The following is a 19388-nucleotide window of genomic DNA, read 5'->3' as shown; positions in this document are numbered from 1 at the left end:
TAAAACCTTTTCCATTTTTTTCTAATTTAACATCACGAGTTACAGAGCAAATTTTTGAAGCAATTAACGCGTTTTCACGGACACTACGGCGGATTTTTTCTTCCGGTTTTTTGATTGATCGTACCGTTGACTCATTGATTTTATAATGTTTTGCCACTGAGGAGACACTTTCACCATTAGAAATTTTGTCTAATAAGTCAATTTTATTCGCTAATGTCATCGCCGCCTTTGATATTTTTCACATTTCTCTTGTTATTCGTAGCTATAATTTTGTAGGGGTTAGAAAGAACTTGTCCACAATAAAGTCACTTTCTTCCGTTAACACACTCGAAAAAGTCTGTTTTACACTGCAAAACGGTAGATTTATCACTTTTGTAAGCATATCAATTTATAAATTGATAAATTTATTCAATTTATAAGCATATAAATTAAAAGCCAACGACCAAACCTTCCATGACAGGCGCATAACACGTACTGAACAAGGATTAGCGAGAAACATCCACGCTCGCGATTTTGTCACTACTGAATGCTGTTTTGACCGGGAAAGATAATTTTAGCCACGCCCATGTTTTTTTATGATGGAAAATATTCACGGCGCTTTAAAATTCACATTTTTTAAGGTTTCATTTTATATTAAATCAGCAATTGCGAAACTGCGAATAGCGGGGGTTTACTGTACTTAGTTTATGATCTTACATTAACTAACTGATATATATGGCATCTAACATTTATTGTCAGTAAACTAAGTACTAATTCATGAAGAAGCATCATTTAAAATACTTGTTATGTATATTTTCATCAATTTCTTCAAATTTACTTTACTAAAGTAAAGCCCACACAGTAGTAAGTGCATGCCTTTTGGCAGTTGCAAAATTATAAATTCCACCATTCTGCAAGATTGCTGAGCAACGCCACGTGATTTTTAACAAAAAAGTTGCTCACATATATACAACCATATTAGATCAGCCTTGGGAGGAGGGGGTGGTCAGGGTGCCCCTGACTGCACAGTAGCAGACAGCAGTATGGTAGTTTTGCCACTGCTTTCAAAGAACCTGTGATTTCTTCCCACGGTGGGGAAAGAATAACCTATCTAAACACTAGTCAACATTTACATGCCAGTCACGTAAAACAATTTCCTTGTTAGGCACAGATACATTCAGATGGCTTCAATATGGATACCAAGGTCTTTGTGTTAGCAATTTTCCTAGCTCTCAACAGAATGCAGTATCTACAAGGGGTGTTCAATAAATGACAGGACCTTGTAAATCCACAGCAGTTTATTTACAGAAATCAGCACTACACTGAAATTTAGTCATATCCTTTTGCTTCTTTATGTAATCCCCATCTATGTTCCGACATTTGTCTCACTACTGCACAAACCTTTTGATAGGCACATTATAGCCACAACAGCTTATGCAGGGTTAAACCCCCATAACTCACACACACCAACTTTTTGAAACCCTCTGCAGAGAAATTGATGTCCAGAGGAACTGGCATACCATGTCTTGAACCTCTGTTTCCAAAACAGCAACCTTCCAACTCTGGGAACAAATGCAAGTCATTTGGAGTTCCATGTAACTTCCATTGGGACTGTGGAAGGGGCAAGGAGAGATGGTTCAGCCATTTCCAGCTAAATTCTTCAATCTGTTTTTGTGTCAGTCTAGCAGGTGTTGTCATCATGCAAAACAGTATCTTCAGTGAGGAGGCCTTGGTGCTTCTTGACACATAATACAATCTAGGTGGTCAAAGCATTGATGGTTACTGCTCTGTCAGAGTTTCATATCCCAAAAGCCAATCAGCTCCTGTCTTTTGGTATACCAAATTTCTTTGGGGGGGGAATATTTCCTATGGACTGGATCACCTTAAACTTTTTTTGTCACTGGGGACTGCATAGACTACCATTCCATGGACAGGGCTTTGGGCTCAGGAGTGAAATAGGGTATACCCAGTTCTCATCACCTGCCATCACGGTACAATGCAGAAAGGTTTTCCTATCCTTTGGTACTGCACGAGATGACCCATGCTTATACTGTACTGCTTAGATGCTGTTATCCAGCGATAGAGCCAAATAGCTCATCCTGATCACAACAGTACCTTCAAATTTTTCATAAATAATGGATTCACCTTCTTGAAGTTATTTAAATAAAAATGATATTAGCACTTTTAGCCTGACTTGTAACTAGATGAACACAGTCATACAACATTAATTCCATTGTGTTCCTTGGAATCAGAAACATTCTATTTGTACGTTTCTGATTAGTTTATTTTGTTGAACAAACATCCCGTTTGTCCAACAAACTACCATCTGGCTGAAAGTAAATTTTTTACGCATCTATCGTCCAGCATTCTTTTCAGTTTAAGTGTGTGTTCCCTTATGTGTGTTGTCCAAAAAAGAGAATAACACCAAGTTTACTCAATCCATTAAAGACTGAAACACTTCATTTAGGGCTCCTTGCATGTGCCTAGTTTCCCTGCACTGCAATTTGCAGAACCAGTCTTTTGGAATAAGTCTTTTGGTTCTGCAAAGAACCATTAGTGTCCCTGACTAATCTTGCTGCTCTTCTCTGCACCTGTTCCAAGAGATCCACATCTTTCTTAAAATGAGGATTCCACACCTGTATGTAGTACTCATGATGTGGCCAAACCATTGCCTAATACAAAGCGATAATCACCTCTTTGTCCCTACCTGCCATTGACAGAATGCCATGGACTGTTCTAGCAGCCTGTCAACACTAAAGAGAACTTCATACCAAATTTTACAATTAACACTAGATCTGTTTCATTCTCCACCACCTCAACTTGGGTGTAGTACCACCTAACTGGTATGTTATTCTGGGATTACTGCTGCCCACATGCAGTACCTTGCATTTACCAATGTTTAATCTCAGTTGCTACTTCTCAGCCCATCTAATTTATCTAGGTCTTGCTGAAGTAGTATGCTTTGATTCCTGTTGTTAACTACCTTGCCATCCTTTGTATAATCTACAAACTTAGACATTAAATTGTTATGCCTTTATCATTACAATTAATAAATACTATAAATAAGGGGCCCAGCAATGGACTCTGCTAATAACATTAGTCCAAGAAGAGCAGTGCCCATTTATAACCATCTGTCTTCTGCCAATCAACCATCCCTTTATTCAGAGCAGTAACTTGTCCTTATTGCCACAATGCTCCAATTTATATAGCAGTCTTTCATGCAGAAGAGTGTAAAAAGCTTTACTGAAACTTAAATATATGATGTCAAAATTATTACTCACCAGGTCTCTATGACACAGTTAAAAGGAACATCCAGTTCCTTTTAACTGTGTCATAATCAGATTAGGCAGACAAGATTGCCCCTTAACAGACCAATGCTGTGATTTCCATATAATTTCATTACTGTTCATATGATCCTATAATACTTCTTGAACCAGTCATTCCATTATTTTTCCCTGGAACAGAAGTCAAGTTTACTGGGTCCATAACTGTTCATTTTGCCCTTTGATCCACTTTTATGAATAAGACACATTTGCATGCCTCCAATCTATAGAACCTCCCTAAATTTTAAGGATGCCCTCATAATTATGGTCAAGGGTTTGCTGCTTCATTTAACCCCTTCCCAGAACATTTTTTTTCAGAAAATGTGCCTTAACGGATCGATTTTTTTTTATTTTACAGATTAAAAGTATGCATCATGTGAATACTCATTGTATAATTTTTTGTGTCTTTATTAATTTTTTCGTAGAAAATACATGGGAGTAATTAACCCATTTGGGCTACCCCGAGTTATCTCAGGTATGCCAAAAAGTGTGCAAATTATACAATTTTTTTTAATAAATTAGCGCTTGAGCTAAAAGAAAGGCACAGAAAAAGTCTTCATTACTTATTATATAAATAAATTTTAAAAATCAAGCGGAACGCATAAGCAATAACCTCCTGCCACAAGCAGTAATCGTGAACTAACTACATTCTAACACACAGCCGCCACAAGTGGACCACAGGTGAAGTAAGCGTCACTTACGGGTGGAAGTTCAAGAGGGTGCCAAAATATTTTTCAATATTGTTTTTGTGAATTATTTTTGCGGGTTCAGTATTCTGCATTTGGGACAGCAAATTATATTTTGCTTACTGGCAGCACAAGAACGCACAATACTCTTCTGTCATTACTGTACAATATAAGTAAAACGAAAGCCAGTCATTTGCTGCCAGGCGTAAGAAAATCCTGAGAGAACTCAGGATTTACCAGCCTAATGCAAAATTAGCCAGAGAAAATACGTTTCAGTCCTAAATTTCGAGGTATTATTGTTTGCATCGGGTATTATTGTATCCCAAGATATTTTGTGTATGTTCCAAATAACTTTTAAACCTAAAAACGAGATATCTTGGGATAATCCGTGAAGGGGTTAATATAATTGTATAGATTCCATCCATCCTAGATGCGTTATTTTTAACTTCCGCAATTTCTCTTCCATTTTCTTCTCAGTAATAACAAAATCATTTAGTTCCCCATTATTAAAAGTTCATCGCTTGCCCTCTAATGTTAACATAAGCAAAGAACTCTTTGCTACTTTCCAGGTAGCATGTTCCAATAGAAGCAGTGCAAGAATCACTTATACCTCTGCCTGTGGCTACCGTTAATCCATTAGTCTGTGTAGCCCCCAAAGCTAGCCATTTTCCAACACACCTAATACTGCTTCAACAGCATTAGCAAATATTCTTGTACCCCTTCTATTTAAGTGTATCAAATCCCTGTAAAAACTCTCCTGTTAATAAGCACAGAAATATTCTACCCCATGTGCATTGTACAAGCACTCCAGTACCAAATTGTTGAGAAGGCTCTCATCATGTACTCCCTCCTGTTGTGTAAACCACACTATAGCCACACACACAACCCATATTCTCTTTCTTGCTTTCTTTTGAATACACTTGACTTTTCCATTAAATCGTCAGAAGGCAGTACCTTTTATTTTTATTTGATAGGTTTTTTTCATTTTCCACTACCCTGAGTGTAGTACCACACAACTGATACTATTATTCTGGGATTACAGATATATGTAGTGGTGCACTATGGCCATAGATGCTGATGCACCTAAAAAATTCCAAAACAAACAAACAAACAAACAAACAACCCATATGCAGTACGTTGCATTTGTCAAAGTTAAACTTGAATTGCCATTTCTCAGTCCATCTGCCTAAGTTTTCTAGATCTTGTTGCATACCTTCATTACTGTCATTAACCACTCTAGCAACCTTTGTATCATCTGAAAACTTAGACAATAAGCCTGATTTACCCTCATCAATATCATTAATAAAAACAGAAAACAACAACGGGCCCAACAGCAAACTCTGTGGGACTCCACTAATAACATTAGTCTATGAAGAGTAGTGTCCTTGATAAACAGTCTTCTCACACTCAACCAGCCCTTTATCCACAGCAGTGACTTTCCCTTAATGCCACACTGCTCCAGTTTTGTACAGCAGTCTATGTGCAACAGTATAAAAAGCTTTCCTGAAATCCAAGTACATATCAAAATTATATTTTTCATCCTGTTCCTTTGTCACTGCATCATAGTATCCAATTAAATTGGTCAGAGTAGATCTCCCCGTAATAAACCCATACTGTAACTGAAGTATTATTGTAGAACAGTGAGAAAACATCACTGTATATCATGTTTTTCCACTTTCTATCAGATAACCTGCGTAACCCAAAATATGCTCTTAAATAACCTTTATCCGAAAACAGACAATTTTAGATATATTCTATCATGCTTCAATGCTGACTAACTTAGCCCATTTTCTGCTATTGGCTGAAATGTCATCCAGCAAATTACAACTGAATAGTTGTAAATTGCTTCTGAACTTCACACAAGAAATCGAACTTTTTTTTTTCATTTGGAAGCAAGTATCTGATACTCAATAACCATTTGGAGAAAACAGTAATACTGAAAATAAATTATTCTTCAGGTAAGTTACATATCTTTTCATCTTTTTCAAGAGCAAATCATCATAAGAATTAATCTAATTTAGAAAAACTAAGGAATATAAAGGCACAAATTAAAAAAACACTGTAATTCTACATATGCCAAACAAAATTACATAATTGGCATATGCTATATTCTGTGTCATAGATGTGTGTAATTATAACACAGATGAGATAGCCAAGGTTAGCTTCTGGAAATTATCTCCTTAAAGACATTTTCCATAAGTCTAAATGATACTGAATCCATAAAAGTTGGAATATATGGGCTTTTTTATAGTATGAAGCAGAGTGCTAATGCTCTATATGTTCTATGTTGATATCAATATTTGTAAAAGAATAAGAGAAGTTTACCTCAATATGATACGTAGAACACTTCCATATGATACTCTCCAGAAATTAAAACAATAAAAAAAAAAAAAAACGAAAATCTTATATTACAGTAAGAAATAATTAAAAATCAAATGAACAATTAAAAATCAATTTAATGCAATTAAAAATTAAGTGAAAAATTAATTTAACAAAAAAAAAAAAATTGCAAAATGATTTTCCTTCCTGAAGCTGACAATGCTTTTCGACCATATGCCCTGATCACAGGAATGAAAATTACTAAATAGGGGCATGAAACTTAAATAGGGATGATTTGTCTTCATGAATCGGAGATCAGAAATGGCCGGCGAATATTAATAGTCTTGTAATTATATGTAATTAGACTATTACTAGACTAATAGTCTCATAATTATGTTGAACACTAAGTATTTTGGCATCATTAAATAAAAAGTATGTTTTTCATTCTTGTTCAGTGGTGTCAGAATTAGCCTTTCATGCGGTTAATGAAAAACATACTTTTTTATTTAACGAGGCCAAAATACTTAAGTGTCCAATGTAATTATACGAGACTATTAATTACAGAAACTGTTGAAATTAAATTACATAATAATTCTGTTAATGTTCGCCGACCATATCTAATCTCCGAGTCGTGGTCATTTAAGTGCACATGTGAAGACAAATAATCCCTATTTAAGTTCCATGCTCACCTCTATTCAGTAATTTTCATTCCTGTGATCATGACATACAGTCAAAGCATTGTCAGCTACAGGAAGGAAAATCGTTTTGCAATTTTTTACTTAATTTTTAAATTGCATTAAATTGATTTTTAATTATTTCTTACTATAATGTAAGATTTTGTAATTGTTTTTCATTTCTGGAGAGTATCATTGGGGCTTTTTTATATACAGTGAACCCTTGATGTCCATCAGTTTCTCTATTTGCCATTTCTCATATCCATTGCCCACTATTTAGCACCGTTATTTGTTGGTTGTCTTATCACTTCTGCCTTGCAGTCAAGGTTAACCTCAGTAAGAGCAAATTGGCAGAGAAGGCATTTCTAATCATTGATAATGCTCCAGGTCAACTAGACAACACTGATAGGTTAGCTGATGGGATGGTCAAGACAATCTTATAGCCCATAAAGCAGAATATAATTGATGATTTTTAAGCATTGCTGCTGTACAATCAATTTACTAAATGCTTAGAAGCCACTGATCAAAGAAACAAGCTCACTTGAATTCTGGAAAAGTTTCAATGTAAAGAGTGCAATAGACAATATTGCAACTGCCTGAGATAAAGTCAGTTATCATTCTATGAATGCTGCATATAGTGAGAACAGACACAGTGGACACTGATCAGATCAGATCGCATCACATCACATCACTAACTTTCCAGAATTCCAAGAGGAAACACTCAAAAAAAAACGCAGGAAAAAGATTTTGGGCTTGCAATTAAAACCCTGTGATATCAAAGAACTTTTATAAGCATCAAGATCCTGTTAAACTGAGTGAATTAAAGGCTTCAGAGAAGCCACCTGACGAATATGATGGATTTATTCCAGTACTGGAAGACAAAGAAGGAACTTTTTAGATGAGGACCCAAATTCAGAAAGATCTTCCAAGGTCCTCATGGATGATAACACAAATCTTCATTACTACAAGGAAGTTCTAAATGAGAGGAAAAAGGCTAGTATGAAATTAACTCTAGATTCATTTTGCAAGAAAGATGATGCTACCAAGGATCCGCAGCCATCAACTTCTAGACTTATGTTCCTGATATTAGATGGAGAGTGAATTGATATGCACATTATATGTTGAACTCAAGAAAAGTATTCTTTATTAGGTTTTATTTACTTGAAAGAGAAGTGTGCAAATTTATAGCTTCCGTGGAACAAATTACCATTATAGCATGTGAGTATATTGCTCCATATCTGTCAGTTTTATGGAACCAATTAATGATGGACATTGAGAGCCTGCTGTTTAGCAAGTTTCATTTCTGTATATAAAATATTTAGTACTAAAAATATTATACCTCCAAAATGCAATTATCCTTTTAGCTTCCCTTATACCTGAAGCATATGCACCATGAACAGTTGAAAAATAAGAATGATGAGTTGCTTCACCAGCAAACAGCAGAGCAGGATACTATAATTTTTAAAGAATTAATAATATAATTAGTTGTTTAGTTAAGCTTATTTAGCAAAAATTAGTGCAATCTGTATTTTTGTTCATAATATTCATAAAATGCTCATATCAATTATAATTCCATTAAACATATCAACCCTTAATTATTTTATACGTTAAAAATCAAACCGAATTTTCATCCTCATGGGGACTGTGGCTAATTCACTTCAAGGGATTAATTTAAATGACATAAGGAATGTTGGGAAATTTAGTATATATATATCGCCAAGTATAGATGTAATTACTTGACTCAGTAACCAAAAGAGGCAGGTTTTGAGTCCTATATTTTTGAAAACTTCATTGATAATTGCACAACAAACCCATTAAATTATATAAATGGCATTATTATTTGAGTTTACAAAAATGTCTCCCCTTCAGTCACAGAGTCAGGTAATGAAGTCTATGCTAGGTGATTTCCCAAAATTCTATACATCGTTTAAACTAACCTCTTCAAGTATTTTGGATTTTAGTGGAATGACAATCCACCATGCAAAGGTGCACCTTAGTGGGGGAGGTCCATTATTCACTTTTTCTGCATCAAATCAAATGGAATTTGAGGTGTCTTATAAAATATATGAAGTGTTAGTGGTAATATGATTAGACAAATTTGTTAAAAAAAACTTAATGCTTACAGATAAAAGTAAAGTTTTATATACATTAAAACTTAAGTAAAGGATGTCCCAGTTACTTGATACTTATAAATGAACACTTCTCTATAACTCCTAAACATAAATGTGTCATATCAAACTAATGGTAAAATAAAAATAAATTATTTATATCCCAACAGAGCCATTCAACTATGGTCAGAAAAATTTACAAGATAAACTACAAGAAAAATTATTGTAATTTGTATTATCATATGGATTTGAACACATGATGTGTGTGTAACTCTGTACTTCTGAACACCGAATACTTTGCTACAATCAAGTCTTAATTGTCCCAGTAATGGGAAATAGGACTTGTAACCAATGAAACTTGATTTTTGCAAAAGTGTATAATTGGGGGGGGGGGGGGGGATTGAGAATCAAGGCAGTGCCATATGGACAAACCCTCTAGTTTTGTAGCCCTCTTCACCAGCTGAAGAGCAAAGATAACCGTTTACAAAGTCAACACCTTATATGTTAGTTGTTAGTAACTGCTGACAATGACTGTCATTCATCATCACTGCATATTCCAAACACAAATAGATGTGGTTTGTATTAGCTTGCAATTGTTCTAATCCAATACTGCCCATAACTGCAGAAATATCCTGGTATGTAGTGGAGGGGCATTGTTCTGGGTTACCATAGTCAAACTACATTTCTATAATGTGGCATTACCAATGCTTGCAGCTGTTTGGTTCCTAAAAGAAAGAAATATAGGCCTACCAACAGTCTAAATTGTAAATTAACTAAAAAAAAAATATATATATATGTGTGTAACCTTTGAATCTCTCAGAGGTCATTTGTGGAACTGCTGGTCTGTCAGCCAAGATACCTGCATTCTTGGTGTTCGGTCCCATAGGTTAAAGGAACCCTAACCTCCTCTCTCCAATGGATATAACTACCAGTACCTGTGCAAGGAATCCCCCAACTCACTGCTTCTCTCTCTCACACAAACACATCTACATTTCTGTATCCTGAACAAATGCTAGGCCTTATACAATCAAGCAGAATTGGATAACCCGCCAACTATTACCTGCTATCCTTGACTGAGCAGGGATTAGACACAGCCATCTTATTAACTCCAGGGGCTCACACCTGGTATGGGCTTGGCACACCCAGGGTCCTGAGCTGGATATCATCATTCTTTTCTCTCTCTCTCTCTCTCTCTCTCTCTCTCTCTCTCTCTCTCTCTCTCTCTCTCTCTCTCTCTCTCTCTCTCTCTCTCTCAGGGTAACTTGGGAATTTTTTTTCCTGGTGCAGCATAAGCCTCAGGCTTCCTTGCACCATATGGCTATTAATAATAATATTCTAAAGATCTACAGTTATGGCAAAAAAATTGTCAGAACGTTGAAGAGTGCACCTTAGATTAAACAAAAAAATATTATTCAAGAACTAGTATTCGAATCAGCATTTTTAGGCATATGCAATATGGCATCACCCCAACATCATGTAAAGGGTATCTGGAAATTCTGTGGCTTCATCCAGAAATATATATCATAGATGCTATTTATTCATACCTTACATAATAAGTTGAATCCTTTATATCAGTGGTGTCCAACCTACAGCTGCGGACCGAATCCGGCCGCAAATAATTTTTATATGGCCTGCCCAGCAAGAGAACATTAGCATTTTAAGAGAGTCACGCCACTGCGTGTACAGGCATGCAAGCACCAAGCTCGACTGTATCAAATGTGTACATGTCCAGTACAGCCATATGTACTCTAAATACAGTTATGTACGCATCAATCTTTTCATATTGTGAAATTCTACTATTCTGATATAACTTGTTCATTTTATTGAATTATTATTAATTTGTATTGAATTTGTTCTGAAAGAAGAACATCAATTTCGATTGTCGTGTTTTTAATCAAAGGTGGACTGAAGACTATTTCTTCATTGAGTACAACGAAAAAGCACTATGATTGTTGTGTAAGGATACTGTATCACTTTTTAAAGAACATACTGTAGTTTGTCTCGACAAAAAATTATGTGAAGATTAGAAGTTATTAGAATTAAGAAAACAACAAAACACACTGAAAACGTATTGGTCAAGAAATTTACCTGCTGTAAGTGCCAGTTATCAAGTTGTACATATGACTGCTTTTGAAAGGAAACCATTCAGTGAAGGTGAATTTGTTAAACGTTTTTAAAAGCTATGAAAGAAATTTTCTGGCGAAACAAGCAATAATATAGAAGAAATTAGTTTGTCTCAACAAACAATTATGAGAAGAGTAGAAGATATTGGAAAGAATTTGTTCCAACAACCTTTGGAAAGCATAAAACAAATGAAATGTTTGTGTATTACTGGATGACAATACTGATGTAAAGAACGCAGCCCAACCCCCTTATCTTCATAAGTGGAATTAATGATAATTTTGTACCAGTTGAAGATTTAGATGATCTACAGGGTATGCTCGGAACAACTACAGGTGAAAATCTTTAACATTTTTGCCAGTCTATTAGCATTAGCATTAGTAGAGGCATTTGATGCAAGAAAGCAAGCTTATGCAGCATCAGCCAAAAAAAAAAAAAAAAAAACACCCCACTTCCACTTCACCCCTCTGTTCGTTCAAAATACCTGTCCAGCTGAGCCTTAAACTTATTTAGGCTATCAACTTCCACTACAAGGGATGGAAGTCTGTTCCACCAATCAACCACCCGCTGGCTAAAGGCAAATTTCCACACGTCTATCCTACATCTGTCTTTCCTCAATTTGAATTTATGCCCTCTCAGGTGATTATTTTGAGCTAGAGGAAGAATCCCATCAGCATTGAGCATGCTCAAACCATTCAAGGCTTTATACACCTCTATCAGATCACCTCGCTGGTGCCTAGTCTCCAGACACTGTAATTTGCAAAACTTAAGCCTTTCTTCGTAAGAGCACCCCTTTGTTCCATTCACTAATCTTGTTGCCCTTCTCTGTATTCGTTCCAGCAGCTCTACATCCTTCTTGAAATGAGGCCTCCAGACCTGTATACAGTACTCTAGGTGTGGCCTGACCATTGCCTTATACAAGGGAATAATCACCTCCTTATCCCTGCTGGAAAAATTCCTGTATATCATTGACAATACTCCATGAGCTACTCTTGCAGCCCGTCTGCACTGTCCGAGAACTTCATATCTGCCTGCACAACCACCCCCAAGTCCCTTTCATTCTCTACCACTTGTCAGTTTAGTACCACAGAGTTGATACGTTGCTCTGGGGTTCCTGTTTCCCCATGTGTAGTACTTTACATTTGTCAATGTTAAACTTCATTTGCCACCTCTCAGCCCATCTGCTCAACCTTTCCAGATCCTGTTGCAGCAGCAGCATAGTGTCAGTAGTGTCCTTGACAACCCTGCCAACCTTTGTATCATCTGCAAACTTGGACATTAAGCTTGATATACCATCATCAATATCATTTATAAATACAGAAAACAATAATGGACCCAACACTGAGCCTTGAGGGACTCCACTAATAACATTAGTCCACGATGAGCAGTGTCCATTGATTACCACTCTCTGTCTTCTCAACCAGCCCTTTATCCATGGCAGCAACTTGCCTCCAATGTCACACTGCTCCAGTTTGTGTAGCAGTCTTCCATGTGCAACAGTATCAAAAGCCTTTCTAAGATCCAAGTATATAATATCAAAGCTATTCCCTGCATCCAGTTCTTTTGTGACTGCATCATAGTACCCAATCAAATTGGTCAGGCAAGACTTCCCCTTAACAAAACCATTCTGTGTCCGAGCTATAACTGAAGTCTTGTCTAAATGATCCTGCAGTGTTTCTTTAACCAGTGCCTCCATTAATTTTCCTGGAACAGAAGTTAAGCTCACAGGTCTATAATTACTTGTGTCAGCCTTTGATCCTCCTTTGTGAATTGGGGACACATTTGCACATTTCCAGTCTATGAGTACCTCCCCTGAGTCCAAGGAAGCTCTCATAATTATGGCTAAGGGTTTGCTTACTTCCTTTGCTGCCTCCTTTAATATAACTGGATAGATCCCATCCACCCCGGGTGCCTTGCTTGTGTTTATCTTCAACAATTTCTCCTCCACTTTACTCCCAGTTATTTCAAGATTCTGTAGCTTACTGCTAGAGTTGAATACACCTCTGGCATTCCCCTTGCTGAATAACTCCTCATGTGTGAATGTCGATGCAAAATATTCATTTAGTTTGTTAGCTACCTGAGCAGGATCATCAACAGTTGACCCATCAATATCAAGTGGACCAATCTGATTCATCCCCTTCCTTCTAGAGTTTACATAAGTAAAGAACTCTTTACTGTTTTTCTTTGCATCCCTTGCCAAGGATTTCTCGTAATCTGCCTTCGCCTGCCTAACCTCCTTTGTAACTTGGTTGCATATCAACTTGTATCTATCATAGGCTTCTGTGTCATGTGTTAATTTGTAAGTATCCCATGCATTTTTCTTCTCTGCCATATGCCTCATTAGTTCATCTGACATCCATTTTGGCCTAAACCTTGAACAATATTTCTTAGTTGGTATGTAAAGCCTAGTAGCTTCCAAGATAAGTTCTTTGAATGCTTCCCATTTTGAATTTGATGTTGGTAACATCATCATCAGTTGGTCCCACTGTATAGAATTTAAATACTGTCTCAGTCCATCGTAGTCGCCTTTACGGAAGCAATAACCCTTCCCTTTACCCCTAATGGTAGTTACCTCTTTGAGTAAATCCCACTTCAGCACACTGTGATCACTGCCACCTAGTGGTTCATTTATCTGCAGATTCTTAATGCATGAAGAATCACTGCTGATAATCAAATCAAGAGTATTACTCCCTCTAGTTGCCTCCCGAACATGCTGATGTAGAAAACAATCATCCAATAAATCCACAAAAGCCCTGCTAGTGTGTGAGTGACCAGCCCCAAATTCCAGTCAATATCTGGGAAATTAAAATCCCCCATTATAAGACTCTCTGATTTACTGGCCCACTCTATTTCCCTGTACATTTTCTTATTATACTCATCAGAGTCATTAGGCCTATAGCACACTCCTACTCTCAATTTTGATCTCCCAATGCTTATGTCACACCAAACTGACTCAACACTGCACTGTCCAGCGATGTCGACTGGCTTCACTTCCTTGGTTTTTATGTATTTCTTAACTAATAACATAACCCCTCCCCCCTTCCTATCCTGTCTATACTTTCTGTAGACGTTGTACTCCCCAAATTCCAGTTCTGCATCCCTTATATCTGTGTGACACCACGTCTTTGATATCCCAACAATATCTGCCTTTGATGTTTTGAGCAATACCTCAAATTCTATTGAAAAGTTAGGATTAAATATTAAAAACCTGGTAGGAGTCAAGACTGACAGTAAAAAAATATATATATATGATCGGTAAAAACATTGGGCTCATTAGCATTAGTAGAGGCATGCGATGCAACAAAGCAAGCTTATGCAGCATCAGCCAAAAAAAAAAAAAAAAAAAAAAAAAAAACCCTCCCATTTCACCCCTCCATTCGTTTCTAATGCCTGTCCAGCTCAGCCTTAAATTTATTTAGGCTATTAGCTTCCACAACAAAAGATGGAAGCCTGTTCCACCAATCAACTACCCGCTGGCTAAAGGCAAATTTCTGCACATCTATTCTACAACTGTCTTTCCTCAATTTGGAACTGTGCCCCCCCCCCCTCAGGTTCTCAGTCTGAGCAAGAGGAAGAATCCCATCAGCATTCAGCTTGCTCAACCCATTCAAGGCCTTATACACCTCAATCAGATCACCTCGCAGTGCCTACTCTCCAGGTGCTGCAATTTACAGAACTTAAGCCTTTCTTGATAAGAGCAACCACTCTGTTCCCCTCACCAATCTTTTTGTCCTTCTTTGTACTCTTTTTGCAACTCTACATCTTTCCTAAAATGAGGCCTCCAGACTTGTACACAGTACTCTAGGTGTGGCCTGACCACTGCCTTGTATAACAGGATAATCACCTTCCTGTCCCTGCTAGCAAAATTCCTATATATCATTGACAAGACTCCATGACCTGCCCTGGCACCTGTCTGCACTGCTCAGCAAACTTCATATTTGACTGCACAATTACCCCCAGGTCTTTTTCACTTTCCACTTCCCTGAGTGTGGTACCACACTGTTGGTATGTTTCTCTTTGGTTATTGCTACCCATATGCAGTACTTTGCATTTGTCAATGTTAAACTTCAGTTGCCACTTCTCAGCCCATTTGCCCAACTTATCTAGATCCAGTTGGAGTAGCATACTGTCTTTACTGTCATCATCAACCCTGCCAACCTTTGTATCATCTGAAAACTTGGACATTAAACTTGATATACCTTCATCAATATCATTGATAAATATACAAAACAACAGTAGGCCCAACACCAAACCCTGGGGAACTCCACTAATTTAACCTCAGGGGCTCACATCTGGTAAGTATGGGCTTGGCACACCCAGGGTCCTGAGCTGGATATCATCGTTCTTCTCTCTTTCTTAGTGATTCCCTTCTATTTCTGTCTCTCTCTCTCTCACACACACACACACACACACACACACACACACACACACACACACACACACACACACACACACACGGGGGGGGGGGGGTAACTCGGGATTTTTTTTTTTTTTGGCTGATGCAGCAAAAGCCTCAGGCTTCCTTGTACCATACAGCTAATTATAATAATAATAATAACAACATTTGTCCACGAAGAGCAGTGTCCATTGATTACCACTCTCTGTCGTCTCCCACTCAACCATACCCTTATCCATTGTAGCTACTTACCCTTAATGCCATACCTCTCAAATTTGCACAGCAGTCTTCCATGTGCAACAGTATAGAAAGCTTTCCTGAAATCCAAGTATATGATATCAAAATTAATTTTTGCATTCAGTTCCTTTGTGACCACATCATAGTATCCAATCAAATTGATCAGACAAGACTTCTCCCTAACAAACCCATACTGTGTCTGAATTATTACTGTAGCCTTGTCTAGATGATCCTGCAATGTTTCTTTAACCAGTGATTACATTATTTTCTGCAGAACACAAGTTAAAATAACAGGTCTGAAGTTACTTGTGTCACCTTCTGAACCTCCTTTGTGAATTGGTGATACATTTGCACACCTCCAGTCTATGGGGATCTCCTCTGAGTCCAAGGAAGCTCTCATAATTATGGCTAAGGGTTTGCTTACTTCCTTTGCTGCCTCCTTTATTATAACTGGATAGATCCCATCCGGCGCCTCCATAGCCAGGTGGGAAGGAGCAGCAGTGCGTAGCACACGCTTCTTGATTAGACCGGGGTTCGAGCCCGTCACCACCAAATACGGAAGATGTGGAAAGGTCAGGGAATGATCACCGCATATCCCGGAGCAATATGGCCTTAGTTGCTAATGCTCCTAAAAACCAAATAACAAACAATAACAGATCCCATCCACCCTAGGTGCCTTCCTTATGTTTAACTTTAACAATTTCCCCTCCACTTTGCTCTCAGTTATTACAAAATCACTTAGCTCCCTATTAGCATTTGATAAACTTCTGGCACTGCCCTCATTGAATAACTCCTCATGTGTGAATGTAGATGCAAAATACTCATTCAGTTTATCAGCTACCTGAGCATGATCATCAATAGTCAACCCATCTATGTTAAGTGGTCCAATCTAGTTAATCCCTTTCCTTCTAGAGTTTACATAAAGAACTCTTTGCATCCTTTGCCAAAGATTTCTCGTAATCTGCCTTTGCCTGCCTAAACTTGATTACAGACTAGTTTATACCTGCCATAGGCTTCTGTGTCACCTGATACTTTATATGCATCCCATACATTCTTCTTCTCTGCCACGAACCTCATTAATTCATCTGACATTCATTTAGGCCCTAAACCTTGAACAGTATTTCTTAGTTAGAATGAAAAGCCTAATAGCCTCCACAATTAAGTCCCTGAAGGCTTCCCATTTAGAATTCAACATTGGTAACATCATCAGTTGATCCCACTGTACGGAATTTAAAAACTGTCTGAGAGCTCTGTAGTCACCTTAATGAAGCAAAAGCCCTTCCCTTTAGCCTTTATGGTAGTTACATCATTTATTAATTCCAACATCAGTACATTGCGATCGCTGTCACCCAGTGGTTCTTTTATCTGCAAATTCTTATTGCATGAATAATCATTGCTGATAATCAGATCAAGAGTATTACTCCCTCTGGTTGCCTCTCGAACATATTGCTGTAGAAAACAAACAGTCATCCAATAAATCCACAAAAGTCTTGCTAGTGTGTGAGTGACCAACTCACAAGTTCCAGTCAATATTTGGAAAGTTAAAATCCCCCATCATAAGACATTCTGATTTACTGGCCCACTATTTCTCTGCACAATTGCTCATTATACTCATCAGATTCGTCAGGCCTATAACACACACCTACTCTCATTTTTTCTTTCTCAGTGCTTATTTCACACAAAACAGACTCAACACTGCATTGTCCACCAACATCAGTTGGATGTACTTCCTTAGATTTTATGTGTTTCTTAACTAAAAGCATAACTCCTCCACCATTCCTGTCCTGTCTATCATTCCTGTACACATTGTACTCCCCAAATTCCAATTCTGCATTTGTTATATCATTTCTTTAAACTGCATCATGAAATTGATATTTTTATGACAGAAAAAGGGAAACCGGCAAAAAACAACTATCAGATATGTTGTGGCTGTTTGATCTTGCAATTCTTACAGACATTTCTAGTCCTTTAAATGCTTTTAATTTAAACTACAAGGGAAAGGAAATTGATCTCCGATTTGTATGGTGACATCAAATCATTTCAGAATACGTTGTTATTTTTTAAATCCCAAACTGAGCAAGGCAATTTAGTTCACTTTGAATGTTGTACCGGGCTAACAGAAAAACACGTTTTCAAAGAATCATTGCCTCTCGTTATTACAATTAGTTTTGACGAGTCTGAAAGTCTATTTGCTGATATGAGATCCCTTGTTTGAGAATCCATTTACTTCTATGGCTGAAAATTACAATCCCAGCTTACAATTTGAACTTATTGATCTTCAAGTCAAAACATGGTTCAAAAATAAGTAGATGGACTGCAAAAATAAACTACTTGAATTCTACAAGGCTCTTCCATCTGAAGATTTTCCACTAATAAAAGAAAATGCCATGAAAATGGCTACTTTGTTCGGATCAATGTATGTTTGCGAGCAAATTGTTTCACACGTGAAATCAAATAAATATTTAAAAAGAAAGAATAATAGACAAGCATCTTCATTCCATATTGAGAATTGCCGTCACAAATTTTCAAACAAATTTTGAACAATTATCTAAAAACATTTAGCCTCAATTAGATGATTATCTAATTAAATGTTAAGTTTTGTTCAGTAAATGTTATGCACTCTACGTAATAAAATTTTTGAATATTTTACATTTTAGGGGTATCATCATATTTATTTATTCACCTTAATACTGAAAAGCAGTGATCCTTTTCAGGCTGTAAATTTTCTCAAGTGAACATTTAAAAGCAAAAGTAAGGTATTAAAAAAAAACAAAAGTCATTTTTTTAATTTTAATAAAATAAAATTGTTTTTTTAGAAAAAATTTAAAAAAAATTTTTTTTCTAAAAAACAATTTCCATTTTTTTATATACAGGGTGTTTCAGTTAAACGTTTCAGAACTTCTAAGAGGGGTAGGGTACATCCTGACAACTCGAAATCATATAGCAATGTGGGGTCGGAAATGCTTTCCTGAAGCGGTGTTGTACACAGAAGCACCATAAAGAAAAGAGACCGTAAGTGAGAAATCGTTTTAATAATACATGAAAAGAAGCAAAAGGTACATGGATTAAAGTAAGTGTTCGAAGTTTCTTCCACGGGCTACAATGCACGCCTCACATCTCCGACGCATGGACATCCGAACATTCTGGAATACTCCAGGCGAATTTCGAATTTCTTGAACAAGAACGCCAAGTTAGTAGGATGGATGATTACACGAACGCAGAGTTAGCCGATATGCATTTGGCGTACGGGGCTGCAAATTGTAGTGGGCCAGCCGCACAGCGTTTGTACGCGGAACGATATCCGACGAGGCGTATTCCCAGTCATAATTTCTTTGCAAGACTGCACCAGAGGTTAGCTGAGAGAGGTTCATTTGAAAGAGCTGACAGGGACAGGGTAAGAACAGCACGGACTCCAGCCGTCGAACAGAATGTGCTGCAGCATGTACAGGGGAATCCAAGAACGAGTACACTAAGTCTAGCAAACGCAGTCGGAGTTTCCCATTGCAGCGTCTGGAGGATTCTCCGAGAACAAGACATGCATCCGT

The 19388-nt window shown here is 37.2% G+C and overlaps 1 protein-coding gene across 1 annotated transcript in view; it reads right to left on the bottom strand.

Moving 5' to 3' along the window:
* LOC150087410 (peroxisomal N(1)-acetyl-spermine/spermidine oxidase-like) overlaps positions 1-19388 on the bottom strand; it is a 75314-nt gene that overhangs the window by 812 nt on the left and 55114 nt on the right. Inside the window, exon 5 of the mRNA XM_090372477.1 lies at positions 8321-8433. Coding sequence (XP_090228603.1) covers positions 8321-8433 — 113 coding nt within the window. The remainder of the gene's footprint in view (positions 1-8320; positions 8434-19388) is intronic.

Source organism: Mastigoproctus giganteus, chromosome 4 (genome assembly GCF_048544385.1).
Source record: "Mastigoproctus giganteus isolate SK-2022 chromosome 4, ASM4854438v1, whole genome shotgun sequence".
NCBI lineage: Eukaryota > Metazoa > Arthropoda > Arachnida > Uropygi > Thelyphonidae > Mastigoproctus > Mastigoproctus giganteus.
Note: the sequence above shows the minus strand (reverse complement) of the source record. Positions and strands in the feature narration are given on the sequence as shown.